Genomic DNA, 13,883 nt, shown 5'->3' with positions numbered 1-13,883 from the left:
CCGGGGTTCTGGACAAGTAATACAACACGACATGTGTAACCCATTTTAAGGAATAGGTTGGGTTGTGTCATATTCAAGTTGGCACACATAAATTGTGAACATGATATGATTACAATCTAACAGGAACATGAACACAAATATGATTATAACCCATGTCCATCTACCTATCATCGTCATAAATTAATTATGACGAAAAATGAATCTATTTCCACTCCAACCTAAACATATGTTGTTTAATAATCGAAGTAGATGTGTTGACACAATTACAACCCAATCACGATTTGGCTCAATTCAAATTCACTAACTTTGTGCCGTTTTCAAATTGTGTTTGCAAGTCATGTTAAGAATCATCACCCCTAACAGAGGAGGAGGGGGAAGGAACTACACATGACTTCGAAGGATGTCATGCGGGGGAGGGGACTAGCGTGCCTCTGAGGATTATGAACCAAAACACGATTTAACTAACCTCAAATTGGCAAATTTCGTGTCGTTGTCAAGTTATGTTAGGAATTATCACCCCTAATTGGGGGGAGAAGCTGCACGTGCTTCAAGGGATGTCATGTAAAATATACACATTAGTCTTACGTTTAAGAATCATGATCTAAAATGGTGTCCCATTCCTTTAAAAATATAAATGATGTCTACTTGGTAAGTGCATCTGAATAAGTTGTGCACACAATCCAATGTATTTTACATCCAATCAAAATATGTCATGTAGACACCATGTGACATGACCAATTATAGAAATACTCCACCTTCATCATGTCGTATATTTCATACATCACACGAGATAGATATTATATTCATGGAATACAATTTAATTTCCAAATGCCTTGATGTTGCTTACTTAGGAATGGGACATTATTTTGAATCGTGACTCGAATATAGAATATATAAAATGTATAATACAATTAGTGTCCAAATCAATGGCTGATATTCACTGATCAGACTGATTTTCAATGTCCATCAAAAAAGGTTCACCAAACATCTTAGGGACAACTGTATATATAACGGTGACTAAGAGTTGGATAACTTTCTAACTCCAGTAGTAGAACGTGAAAACCCTCAGTCTAAATGTTTAGTAATCGCTTATGACACGTAACATTTCGATTAGACAAGTCAAACGTGGTGGCTACACGAGGACACGTTCGCCCACAAAAGGGCAAAGTTGATTCATCAAATGGAAAGAAAATACGGGGGCACTTAAGTAATTTAAAGTTGAATCTGACATGGGACCACCGAAAGGGCTCAACTCTTATTCCCCCAAACAGAAAGAAAAACACTTTCATGTGGTCACCGTTTCTTCTCCTCTTAGAATTAGTTCTTAGAATCTTACTAAGTTAGTCAGGTTAGAGTAACTAAAACAAAACAGGGGCGTTTTAAATCTGACATAAAAGCAAAGCTGTGGTTACCGCTTCTTCTCCTCCTCAAAAAACCCTAATCATAGCTTCAGTTCTCTTCCAATGGCGTCGGCTGCAACTGCAAATCTCGTCCACACAACTCCTGTGAATCCATCTCCTTTCCCTCACTACAATTCGTTGAAATCAAATTCCATTACTACCCTCCCCATTTCCACTAATTACCGAAAAACCACTCATCGTCGTCTTCATTTCATTAAAAACACCCTCTCTGAATTCTCTCCCAAACCTTTCACCACCACAACCCCAACCCCAACCACTACCACCACCACCTCCATTCCCCAACCTTTTGTTTCCAGATTTGCCCCTAATGAACCTAGAAAAGGCGCGGATATCCTTGTTGAAGCACTAGAACGCGAAGGCGTTACCAATGTCTTCGCCTATCCAGGAGGGGCGTCCATGGAAATTCACCAGGCTCTCACACGCTCCAATACAATTCGTAACGTCCTCCCTAGACACGAACAAGGTGGCATCTTTGCCGCAGAGGGTTACGCACGTGTGTCGGGTCGTACAGGCGTCTGCATCGCTACGTCGGGCCCTGGCGCCACCAATCTCGTTAGTGGTCTTGCCGATGCAATGCTGGATAGCATTCCCCTCGTCGCGGTTACGGGTCAGGTCCCTCGACGAATGATTGGCACTGATGCGTTCCAAGAGACTCCAATTGTCGAGGTCACTCGATCAATCACCAAGCACAATTACCTCGTTCTCGATGTAGAAGATATCCCTCGTATTGTACGTGAGGCGTTCTTCCTTGCTTCGTCGGGTAGACCAGGTCCTGTACTAATTGATATCCCAAAAGATATACAACAACAGTTTATTGTGCCCAATTGGAATCAACCCATGAAGCTAACCGGGTACGTATCGAGATTGCCTAAATCTCCTGAAGAATATCATTTAGAGCAGATTTTACGATTGATATATGAGTCAAAGAAACCAGTTTTGTATGTTGGGGGTGGGTGTTTGAATTCAAGTGAGGAATTGAGACGATTTGTTGAGTTAACTGGTATACCCGTTGCGAGTACTCTAATGGGTCTTGGGGCTTACCCGAGTTCAGATGAACTTTCTCTCCAAATGCTTGGAATGCATGGGACTGTGTTTGCAAATTACGCCGTGGATGGTTCGGACTTGTTGCTTGCATTTGGAGTCAGATTTGATGATCGGGTCACAGGAAAAATCGAAGCTTTCGCCAGTCGGGCTAAGATTGTTCACATTGATATCGACCCAGCTGAGATTGGAAAGAATAAGCAACCCCATGTGTCGGTATGTGCCGATGTGAATCTGGCATTAAAAGGGATGAATAGGCTGTTAGAGGAGAAGAGTCCAAAACTTAAACTTGATTTCTCAGCTTGGAGGGATGAGCTTAAAGAGCAGAAAAGTAAGCACCCATTGAGTTTTAAGACCTTCGGAGAAGCTATTCCTCCTCAGTATGCAATTCACGTTTTGAGCGAATTAACCGATGGAAATGCTGTTATCAGTACTGGTGTTGGGCAGCATCAGATGTGGGCTGCCCAATGGTACAAGTTTAAAGGGCCCCGGCAATGGCTAACTTCGGGTGGATTAGGTGCGATGGGTTTTGGATTGCCTGCAGCATTCGGAGCCGCTGCTGCCAATCCTGATGCCATTGTTGTAGACATTGATGGTGATGGGAGTTTTATCATGAACGTCCAGGAATTGGCGACCATTCGAGTGGAGAATCTTCCTGTCAAAACTATGATCTTGAACAACCAGCACTTGGGTATGGTTGTTCAGTGGGAGGATCGGTTTTATAAGGCAAATAGGGCTCACACGTACCTTGGAAACCCATCAAATGAGTCTGAGATATACCCAGATATGGTGAAGATTGCGGAAGCTTTTGGTATACCTGCTGCCCGTGTGACTAAGAAAGCTGAAGTGAGGGAGGCAATTCAGAAAATGTTGGACACCCCAGGACCATACTTGTTGGATGTCATCGTACCTCATCAAGAGCATGTACTGCCCATGATTCCCAGTGGTGGGGCCTTCAAAGATGTGATTACCGAGGGTGATGGGAGATCAACATATTGATCTTCTGGAAGGACTTGAGACATTCTGGTATCATTATATTTATTCTTTGAATTTGATGCCAGAAAAAAGTTGTGGGCTAGTGTATTGGTGTGCTGATTTAGGTTTGTTGCTAGTTGTTTTGTCTTTCTACTAGGTTAGTTTGGCTATTTTGTCTATATTAATTATCTCTCATGCTTAGCTTATTAGCTCCTTAATGGTACTAGTAGTTTCTTTCTTTTTAAATTTCACCTGGTGGAGTTAGAAGTTATTTGTTTGTGAAATGTTTATTTTTATGCATCTTCTTTTGTGTTTTTATCTAATGTATGGAGGCAGCAATTGTATTATGTTTGGTGGAAAGTAATTTCTTTCTCGGATATATTAAGGTTAAGAGGGAAATTTTCAAGTGTGATTCTTTCTCAGATTTGTATGGTATAGATCAATGTGCATTTTGAGGACTTCTTAGGGTGATGGATGTGGGTTTGTAATATTTATGTGTAATTGCTTCTCTTGCAATTATAAAAAAAAATCAGCATTTGTGCAATCATGTCATATGAAGGCCTTGTATCATGCTTTTTTTTTTTTTTTGAAAGGTATAATATATTGATAAAGAAGGCAAAAAAGGTACAAGGAGGCCGAGAAGGCCTTCCAGACAACAACACAGAAAAGAAAAAGAAATTAGAACGTCAATGATCACAAAGGGAGTGCCATCTAAATACAAAGTCATCAAAAGTAGTCCCCGCGAACTCTATATCCTGCTTAGACCACATGTATAAACACCCCAGGATCTCCAAGTAACCTGCATGGACGCTACTAGTCTTATTGTTGAACACTCTGTTATTTCTCTCTTTCCAGACCCCCCAAGCAATAGCCGAAGGAAGCATAGTCCACAGTACCCGTTTTTTGGATTGGAAAGCATTACTGGTCCATTCGACCAACAACGAGGAAAACTTACGAGGAAGAACCCAGTTTATATGGAACAGATCAAGGAAAGTAGACCATATATTATACGAGAATGGGCAATGGATTAAGATATGATCAATGGATTCCCCATCTCTCAAGCAAAGGGGACAGCAATTGGGAGTGATCCAACCCCGCACAATCAAATTATCCAACGTAAGAATCCTACCAAGAGAAGCTAACCAAATAAAAAAAGATACTTTCGAAGGGACTAACCTGGACCAAATGATGGACCCCAAAAGAGACCGCTCTGCAGAGGGAGTGAGCCACTTAAAGAAAGACTTAACTGAGAATCTCAAATCCTTAGCCCTAGTCCATTCCCATTTGTCCTGTTCGCTGCCGTTGAGGTGAAACGTATACAATAGATCCAGGAAAGATGCCACCTCAGTTAGCTCCCAATCATTAAAGTTTCTCCTGAACCCCAAATCCCAAGTAGGCCCGGACTCATTACCAATCAAACACTGTTGGATAGTGCAGTTCTTCTTCATAGAACAGGTGTACAAAGACGGAAATTGTATTGCCAGAGACGACGTGCCACACCAAATGTCCTCCCAAAATCTAATTCTATTTCCCAACCCCGCTTTGAACCTAATTCCTTTTTCAAAATCCTCATTAACTTTTAGTACCCCTTTCCCAACGCTACACCCATATGAATCTTTAGACCCGCCGCTATACCAACCTAACCTCTTCTATCCGTATTATGCTCTTTCAATGGATTATGTGATGTTAACAAAGCTTCAGAGTAAGCTAGAAGGAGAAGCCGATCAGACTACAATGCAAAAACTGATTGATAAGATGGTGCTGGACGGATTCGTTGAAAGCAAAAGAAATTGAAGACAAGTACTTCAAGAGAGGAGAGGCTGGGAAGGTTAGAAGGTGAGAAGCTGTACCGGCTATCTTTATTTTTTTCTTTTTTGTGCAAACTTGTTTATACTCCTTCATTCAACTTTTTGAATGCTTTATAATTGTTGGGAAATGGGTAATTACTTTTAAGAGAGACAGAAACACAATTACCATAAAAAGTGGTTACAAAATTCTAGTATGTTGCTTGTATCTTCCATTTGTCTCATTTGTTTCTTAGAGAAAATCGGGGACTACCCTCTAGCATGGACTTGTAAGAGTGAATTAAAAGGTCAAGTTTCAAACCCAAAGACCAACATCTTGATTTTTGGTGTTTGTATCTAGGGGAGTTAGCCTCCTTCTATTTTGGAATCAATGACCTTCGATCATTTATTGATTGTGTAGTTGTTCTTTTGGGTATTGTTGTTTTGTGTTCTTTTGATTAACTGTACGGATGGAAATCAGGTTAATTTGTAGATATTGAATTTGTTTTATTCTTTCGTTTATGTTTGCGTTTCTTTATTTTGCTTCTAATGGGAAAATCAAGTTCTGTTCAGTATTGCGTAACCTAATTTATTTATATTTTGGTTGAATTACGATTAGATTATGTCAATACAAGCTCAAACGAGTTTAATAAACCTTTATTTTTTTTTCGTTGTTGCTGAAGATCGCAAATTTCTTTTGGGATTGCTTGTTGTAGAAGAGTTTCAATTTCATTTTGCGGGATAAAGGAATTGTTTAGGGTAGTATGCCCCTTAGAATTAGTACTGGACGGCTAAAGTGGAAACTGCTTCCGGAAAATTTTACCGGACAACAATAGACTTGCTATGCTTTCATGGAGCTGAATGTTGGGAGTCTAGGTGGGTGGGTGAATGTTAAAATCAGGTAAGAAAAATCAGAAATGAGTACATATGAGGGAATCTGGGAATTGCCCCAATAGGAAATGGAGTAAAGGAAACTTGATTGAGATAATTTAGACACATACAATGAAGGAAGTTGATGAAACCCCACTGAAAAGAAACATATTGTTGTAATTTAAAAGATTTAGAAGGTGAGAGGAAGGCCAAAAACAATGTGTATTTGATGTAGTAAGAAAAGATTGCTTAGATAAAGTATGCAAATGTAGATAGATTTGAATTGCAAAGTAGGATTCATTTCGTCTATAATTGGTTCTTTTGTTTTTGTAATTTTTGTTTTGGGTACCAAATGTTTGATAGTTTTATTGTGTGGAAGCTGAGTTATAATTGGTTCTTTTGATGGATTTATTTGCTTAGTAGATGTTAATCGTGAATATCGAAACATATTTATATGTAATCCTGTGACTGGAGAATACATCAAGTTACCTGACAATGCCACATTTGGTAAGTTTAATGGTGTTTTGTTCGGATTCGGTTTTGATCCTGAAAATAAACAACAAAAGATGGTAAGAGTGAGATTTGTTGGCAATGTCGTTAGATTTGTTGGGAATGGCAGAACGTTAGAGGTTGAGGTAGATACCCTTGTCACTGATTCTTGGAGAAGTATTGGTGTTTTGTCAAATACAAGTATGTATCTAGAATATTATGGTGTTTTAGTTGAAGAAAATTTACATTGGTTGGGTTTTCGTGGTCTATTAAAAGTTGGTTCTCTAGTGTCCGTCAACTTCAGAGGTGAAAAGCTCCGATTGATTCAGCCTCCTCCCTTTGTTGTTGGAATGAACAAAGGTAATATACATTTGGGATCATTGGGAGGTTGTCTTTCTCTGGTTGATGATCATTTTTGGGAACATTTTGAGGTATGGGTAATGAAGGTTTATGGTGTGATGGAGTCTTGGAACAAAGTTTTCGACATCAAAAAGAATATCGCACTCGATAAAACTGAGAGTAATTAAAATTGTGGGCGTGCAAAAGATGGCAAAATTCTATTCGCGTGTGCTAATATGGCATTGTTTTCTTATGACCCTCAAAGTAACAAGATTAAGAATCTTATAATTCCTGGGCTTCCAAAAAATTTCAAAGTATTTCATTATGTGCCAAGCCTTGTTTCGCTCAAGGATGCTTGTGTGCTGGAGAGGCATTGATGAGGAGATTAAGAATGGAAATATAAAGAAAGGACGAAAGATTGGATAAGGTAAAAAATGAACTATCGAAGTCTAGGTGTGGTTAATATATCTTTCTGTCAAAACCCATTTACTACATAAATAAAATTGTTATAGTATTTTCATAGATGTTTTAAATACCTTGGAGCATTATATTTTTCCTTAAAATTCTATTTATACTTCAAGGCCCTTAAATAGGTCTATTTGCATGCATGATTGTATGTTACATAGCTGTTCAATTTCATTTCTTGGTCATTTTTCCGGTCGTGCACTGCATTATCATATTTCTTGTCATTGCCACTTGTTTGGGACAAGTGAGTGAGGTGAAATTCAGATTGAAAACAGAGAATTTGTTAGCCTCATTTAGTCTCTTCTCATGTTCTTCCCTCTCACTTTCCTCTTTTCGTCGCTATTCATTTTCTTCTTGTTCATGAACCTGTTTTAGCATTTTCTCATTTTCTTTACATTCAAGAGCCTCTTTTAGTCTTTTCTCATTTTCTTCCCTTTCACGAACCTCCTTTAGTCTCTTCTCATGTTCTTCTTGCTTGCGAACCTCTTTTCGCCTCTTCTCATACGCTTCCCGTTCACAACCTCCTTTAGTCTCTTCTCATTTTCTTCCCTTTCACGGGCCTCCTTTAATCTCTTCTCATGTTCTTCTGGCTCATGAACCTCTTTTAGCCTCTTCTCATACGCTTCCTGCTCACGAGCCTTCTTTAGCCTCTTCTCATTTGCTTCTCTCTCCTGTGCCATTTTCTCTCTCTTCTCATTTTCTTCCTGTTCACAGGCCTCATTTTGTTTCTTCTCAATTTCCTCCCGTTTGAATGCCTCCTTTAGTTTCTTCTCATTTTCTGCTTGCTCATAAGCCTTTTTTAGTTTCCTCTCATGTTCTTCCTGCTCATGAGCCTCTTCTATTTTCTTTTCATTTTCTTCCCTCTCATGTACCTCTTTAACTACTTCAAATATCCACCCATCTTCCTGCTCACAAGCTGCTTTTAACTTTCTTCCGGCTGCTTAAAGGCCACCTCAGCTGCTTTTTTCTCATTTTGATCACATTCATAGGCTTTTGTAATTGGCATAAGTTTCCTCACTTTTTTCCTTCTCAGGGGCCTCCAGAACTGTACTGAACTTATCTGTTTTTATGAGCTCGTAGAATTGTTTCTCCACACTTTCCACTCTCCTGCTGATGAGATTCTTGAGTTGATCTAGATTCCTTCACGTGCTTTTGGTATACAGCTTCACTAGATACATTTGGAAGCTTTCCCCTTGCTTCAAAATCAAGAAAGAGGTAGCTGTGCTGCCATCATGGTTGTTTTCCTTCCCTCCTTGGCAAGACCTCTCATTTCACCATTCTCTCTTTCAAATGATTCATGAGCTTTCTCTTCCTTGAATCTGTGGGCTTCAAGAGTACTTTCACTCTCCTTTCTTTCCTTACCTTTTAAGTCATCCTTCAACACCCCCCCCCCCCCCCCCCCCCTCTTCTCTCTTTCCATTGATTCTTTTGCACATTTTAGTCTTGCATGAGCTATTTCCATTGTTTGTTTCGTTGCAGCTGCAGAGGCTGCAGCCAGATGAACTTGCGTCTACTTCCACATCAAAGAACGGTGGTGAACCATTACAACCCCTTCAAGCGAAGAATTTTCAGAAACATTAAGGTTTGAAGCCACGAATCTCTTGGACTCTCCCTGTTTAATAATTAGTTTAGGTGGTGGTCTTGAGGGAGGTGGCACTTGCGAGGGTTGTGTTCTAAGACTGATTTCAGAGACAGATACAAACACCTTATTGGGACAAGTTCCATTTCCAACAGAGTTTCTTTGAGGGGTGAGATTACTATCAGGAGTCCTTGTGACAGTACTGCGAATAGGTTGGTCTGACATGGTTTTCCTGAAATGTTCTCCTACCATGATCTCACCATTCAAATCCACATTGAACATCACAGCATGGGTTCATATCAGAAATACCGTAAGATAAACATGTTAAATAATGAGTTGTACCCAAGTTGAAATGACTGATTTTTTTTTTCTTCTTTATTATCACAACCCAATTAGAATGAACATTCAGGTTGAAAGTTCTAAAAGAGTAAAAAGAAAGAAGAAGAAGGACGTGGATTGAGGTTGAACACAAGATATGACTTAAAATAAATTTCATTCAGCCAACCCTAGATATTTGGGACAAAGTTTTGATGATGATGAAGATGTCACAGAGGTAATCTCAACACTCCCTTTCTATACAGAGACTTGACTGCATTATCAGTAGCCGACATAAAACATGCTTAAATAAATTCATAACTCTTACAAGTTCTCATCAAGATCAGGAGTCCCTAACAACACTAAGCACGGCAATGATAAGGAAGATAAGTTTGACAACAAGGGATACCCATCATGGAGTTGCAAAAGGGAGACCAAAAATATCAAAGCTCTTACCTTCTTTTTTGTTTTTCCAATTCTTGTAACCCAATCAAGACATTCTTTCCATTTCAAACAAACTTTTCCTTGTTCATGCGACTCCCAAGTCTAGAGTAATTACACAAAGAAAACGCTAGAATGTGGAAATTTGGAGCTTCTATCTAAAATCCTCCCTCAGGTTGAAAATTTGTTCCTGAAGTTCATTAATACCAGTTTAGCCATTTAAAAGTAAACCAAAATAGATTATCAATCACTTCCTTACACAATCCATCCATATATATAAAAAATGCATAATTAACAATTCCTATTCCAAAGAGTAAAGATTTTTTGCATGTTAAATAGTTAGGGAAAGATGTACACACATAACTAATCATATCAAGAAACGGTCATGTTCCTTTCTTGTCCACGAAATTGTGAAACTACATTGAAATAACCGGAGAATTTTAATTTGTTTATCGTTGGGTAATATATTTTGATGATTCTATGGACGAATATAATACATAATTGGTTGTACCAACTATCAGGGTGTTAAACTAATGAGTCACACTATGGAACTATGGGAAAGATAACAAATGTTGAGACAAAAAAAGGTGAATATATCACAGAATCAGTTTGGCTTTCCAGATAAATCAACAATCGAAACAATCTTTCTACTTAGAAAAATGTAGAAAAAAGACGATGAACCTTCAAATGATTTTTATAGACTTAGAGAGAGCATACAACAAACTACCTAAAAGCTAATTTGTTGGGTACTCAGAAAAAAAGAAGTCTCAAATGGATTCATTGACATATTAAGTATGTGCATATGAGGGTTGTGACTAATGCAACGGCAAATGGAGTACATCTGCACAACTCCCTTTTGACTCTAGGTTATCGAAGAGGATTTTATTTGTTGCCTTGACCTCGCCATTTCTTTGCAGGTAATTGGGGGTTGAGAATACATGTTTTATCCTCAAGTTTCAGCATAGCTCTACTATCTTGCTTCTGATAAATTCCCTCCCATTGTCGATTATGATGGTATACGACACTCTTGACTCCGCACACTATATGCATCTAGATGAATTTATTTACGTCTTGCTTTTTGAAAGTCGTTAAGATAATACCTCCACCCATTTCATGAGTAATCAGTGGCTACCAATAGAAACATTATCTTTTCTGGTGTCCGGGGCACTGAAACAACCATGTCCATCACCTACTACTCAAACGGCCATGGACTTAGGACTGAATGAAGTTCCACTATTGATTGATGGATGATCATTGCATACTTCTTGACAGTTGTCGCACATCTTTACGTGGATTTTTGCATTAGACTGCATATATGGCTGGAAGTATCCCTAAGATGTGATCTTCTTGGCCAACATTCTTCCACCCAAATGATTACCATCTTCCCCTTCATGGATCTCACACAAGAGTTCATTGGCTCATTTGAACCTAAGCAGTGCAAGAATGGGTGATGCAGGAAGAAGGGTTTCGAGCTGCAATAATGATGTGAAAACATTGGAACTATTTGGGCTTTGGTGTTGGATGAAATTTCAAGGATAAATAGGGTAAAAAAATGGGTGGAAAGTTGAGTATTTTCTTGCTTTATGAGATGAAAATTGTATGGAAGATCCACACAAATTGGATAGATAACCAGGTATCAATCAACAACCTAATCATTCGATCTTTTCCTTAGAAGAATCTCTCGATTCCAAAAATGCTCCACGCACTATATGCTTACACTAGAGAGAGAGAGAGAGAGAGAGAGAGTTAATAACTATTGAATTTCATTAAAGGAGAGACAAGTCAAAAATACAAAAAAAAAAAGTGCACTAAAACGAAGTCGCTAAAACACCCACAGAACAAGAGCTACACACACACACACACACACAAAATTCAAAATAGAGATGCTAATGCCCTGATGATCTTGACAGGCCCGGCTCAACCATAAGGCAACTTAGGCGGTTGCCTAAGGCCCCGGTTGAAAGGAAGACCCCCCCCCCCCCCCCCCCCAAAAAAAAAAAAAAAAAATCTGTCAAGGTTGCGCTGGGAGTTTTTTTATTATTATTATTATTTATTTTTATTCTTAGCAAGCCTTTGCACGAAGTTAGAATTCTAAAAAAAAATAAATACAACTTAACAGAACCACATAGACTGAAATTTCCTAAGAAAATAAAGAAGGCTTCAAATTTTTTCCTTAATAGGTCTTAAAAGAGAACAAAAATAAAGGAGATCCCACGAACTCAAATTTCTGAAAAAAAAAAAAAAAAGAAGATAATTCTTTACATCCACTAATTGAATCTTTCAAAGAAAAACCCCTCTTTATATCCTCGCACTATTTTAGTTCTTTCCAAAAAAAGACTTATTAATTGAAATATTCTTCATCGAATTTATATTTCAAATAGTTGCATAGTCAATATATATGATGAAAGAAATTGTATCCCTCTTCATATTGACCATCGCAATTTTCTACAGCCTTTTTGTACAATTTCATTTATAACAGAATATAATATTTTATTTAGTTCGAACATAAAAATCATTGACTTTAAAAAATTCTTTGCTCTTGTTGAAATACTTCTACCTATAGGGTATGTAATGTTTTTCTCTTTGTTAATTTAATTTAACTAATAACATCATACCAAATAAATTTTTTTTTTTCAGATCAATACTCACCTTAAAAGACAATAGTTCAAATATTGCTAAACATTGTATTACAAGCGTTCTTAGAAAAAAGGGAAAAACTATTATTCCATATTATTTTATAACAAGAATTCAAAATTCAATATATATTTCTTGTTTGACAATAATCTTTTACTTGTTAATGTTTTATTATAGGATGATCTCTATCATTTTTCGGAAGATGATAACAAACTACCATACAACTTTTCTCCAGATCTTGAGTTCCAAGCAATGGAACCTATTACTATAAAAATATCAAAATTTAAAACTCATGCAAATACATCATAGATTTACAACATAAATAAGAGATATAAAAAAATGTATCATACTGTATAAAAAAAATGTATTCTACTGTATTTTTATACATTGCAACTTTTAAAGTTTCTTACATTTAACTAGTTATCTATATATATGTTATCTACATATACTTATTTCACACTATTAGTATTTAATTCCTTTATAAATCCCTTATTTTCATTAAAAAAAGATGTGAAAGTATGAACCAAATAAAAATAATAACCATTAAATGAAGTCATTATAAAAGATCTTATTTGTATTACAACAGATATAATTTATAATTTGTAAAATATTTACAAAAACAAGACTTTAGTAAAAGTCAATAAAAATCACAATAACTTTCTGTTATTGTGCTTAAACTTTTACATATCAAATCATATCATCTCTATAATAAATAAATGCATCTTTTTTCTTTTGAAATTATCAGTTACAAAAGTAATTCATATTTTTTTAAATTAGAAGATATTTCGGGTGATAATAATTTCAAAAACATTATTACGTTCAATGGGAGTTTGTAAGTTAAAAAAAAAAATACAATTATTGTGAAAATCTGATATAGTTTGACACATTTTAAATTTCACTACAATGAATTTTATATCAACTCAATGAATTTAAATTATTGATAGTTTCATGTTAGTCTCATATATATTTATTTTAAACAAAATAATACTGTCAACCCAATGGTCTTGATCGATTTAGTAAATTATTATAGTATATTTGTTTGATAAATCACATATTTGAATGTGCAATTATATCATAAATAGTTACATCTGAATGTATCAAATTATTTTGATATATGAGATTAGCGAGCCATCTCTTATCCTGAATGTGCATAGTAGTTTATATCAAAATATAAAAATAACCCAGACAACAACTTCTAAAAAAACCTTATTTTCATAACAAATATTAAATCAAGTTAATCAAATTATTCTGATGAATAAAATTAACTATGAAAACATTAAAGTACAACCACCTAAACAAATCATAATTAATAACCAAACATTATTTTTTAATGACTTATTTTACTCGATGGTCTTTGAACTATTTTACCTTCAAAAGACACAAATCAAATTATTTCTATGTGCATGGCACACTAGTGTCATCAAAATGAAAACACAAGAATCTCAAATATTCATGGGTACCCCCACAAAATTTTGGTGCGTGTGTATCCTTATTTGGTGTGTCATCTAAAATTTAATTTATTATGCTTTC

The 13,883-nt window shown here is 36.6% G+C and overlaps 1 protein-coding gene across 1 annotated transcript; it reads left to right on the top strand.

The window, feature by feature from the left end:
* The first annotated feature begins 1,300 nt into the window (after positions 1-1,300).
* Positions 1,301-3,816, top strand: CSR1 (chlorsulfuron/imidazolinone resistant 1). The gene has a single exon (XM_086453162.1). The coding sequence runs from the start codon at positions 1,464-1,466 to the stop codon at positions 3,459-3,461; it is 1,998 nt and encodes a 665-aa protein (XP_086309288.1). The 5' UTR covers positions 1,301-1,463; the 3' UTR covers positions 3,462-3,816.
* The last annotated feature ends 10,067 nt before the right edge of the window (positions 3,817-13,883 follow it).

This window comes from Akebia trifoliata, chromosome 9 (assembly GCF_017979445.1).
Source record: "Akebia trifoliata isolate Shusen 1 chromosome 9, ASM1797944v1, whole genome shotgun sequence".
In the NCBI taxonomy this organism is placed as follows: Eukaryota; Viridiplantae; Streptophyta; class Magnoliopsida; order Ranunculales; family Lardizabalaceae; genus Akebia; species Akebia trifoliata.
Note: the sequence above shows the minus strand (reverse complement) of the source record. Positions and strands in the feature narration are given on the sequence as shown.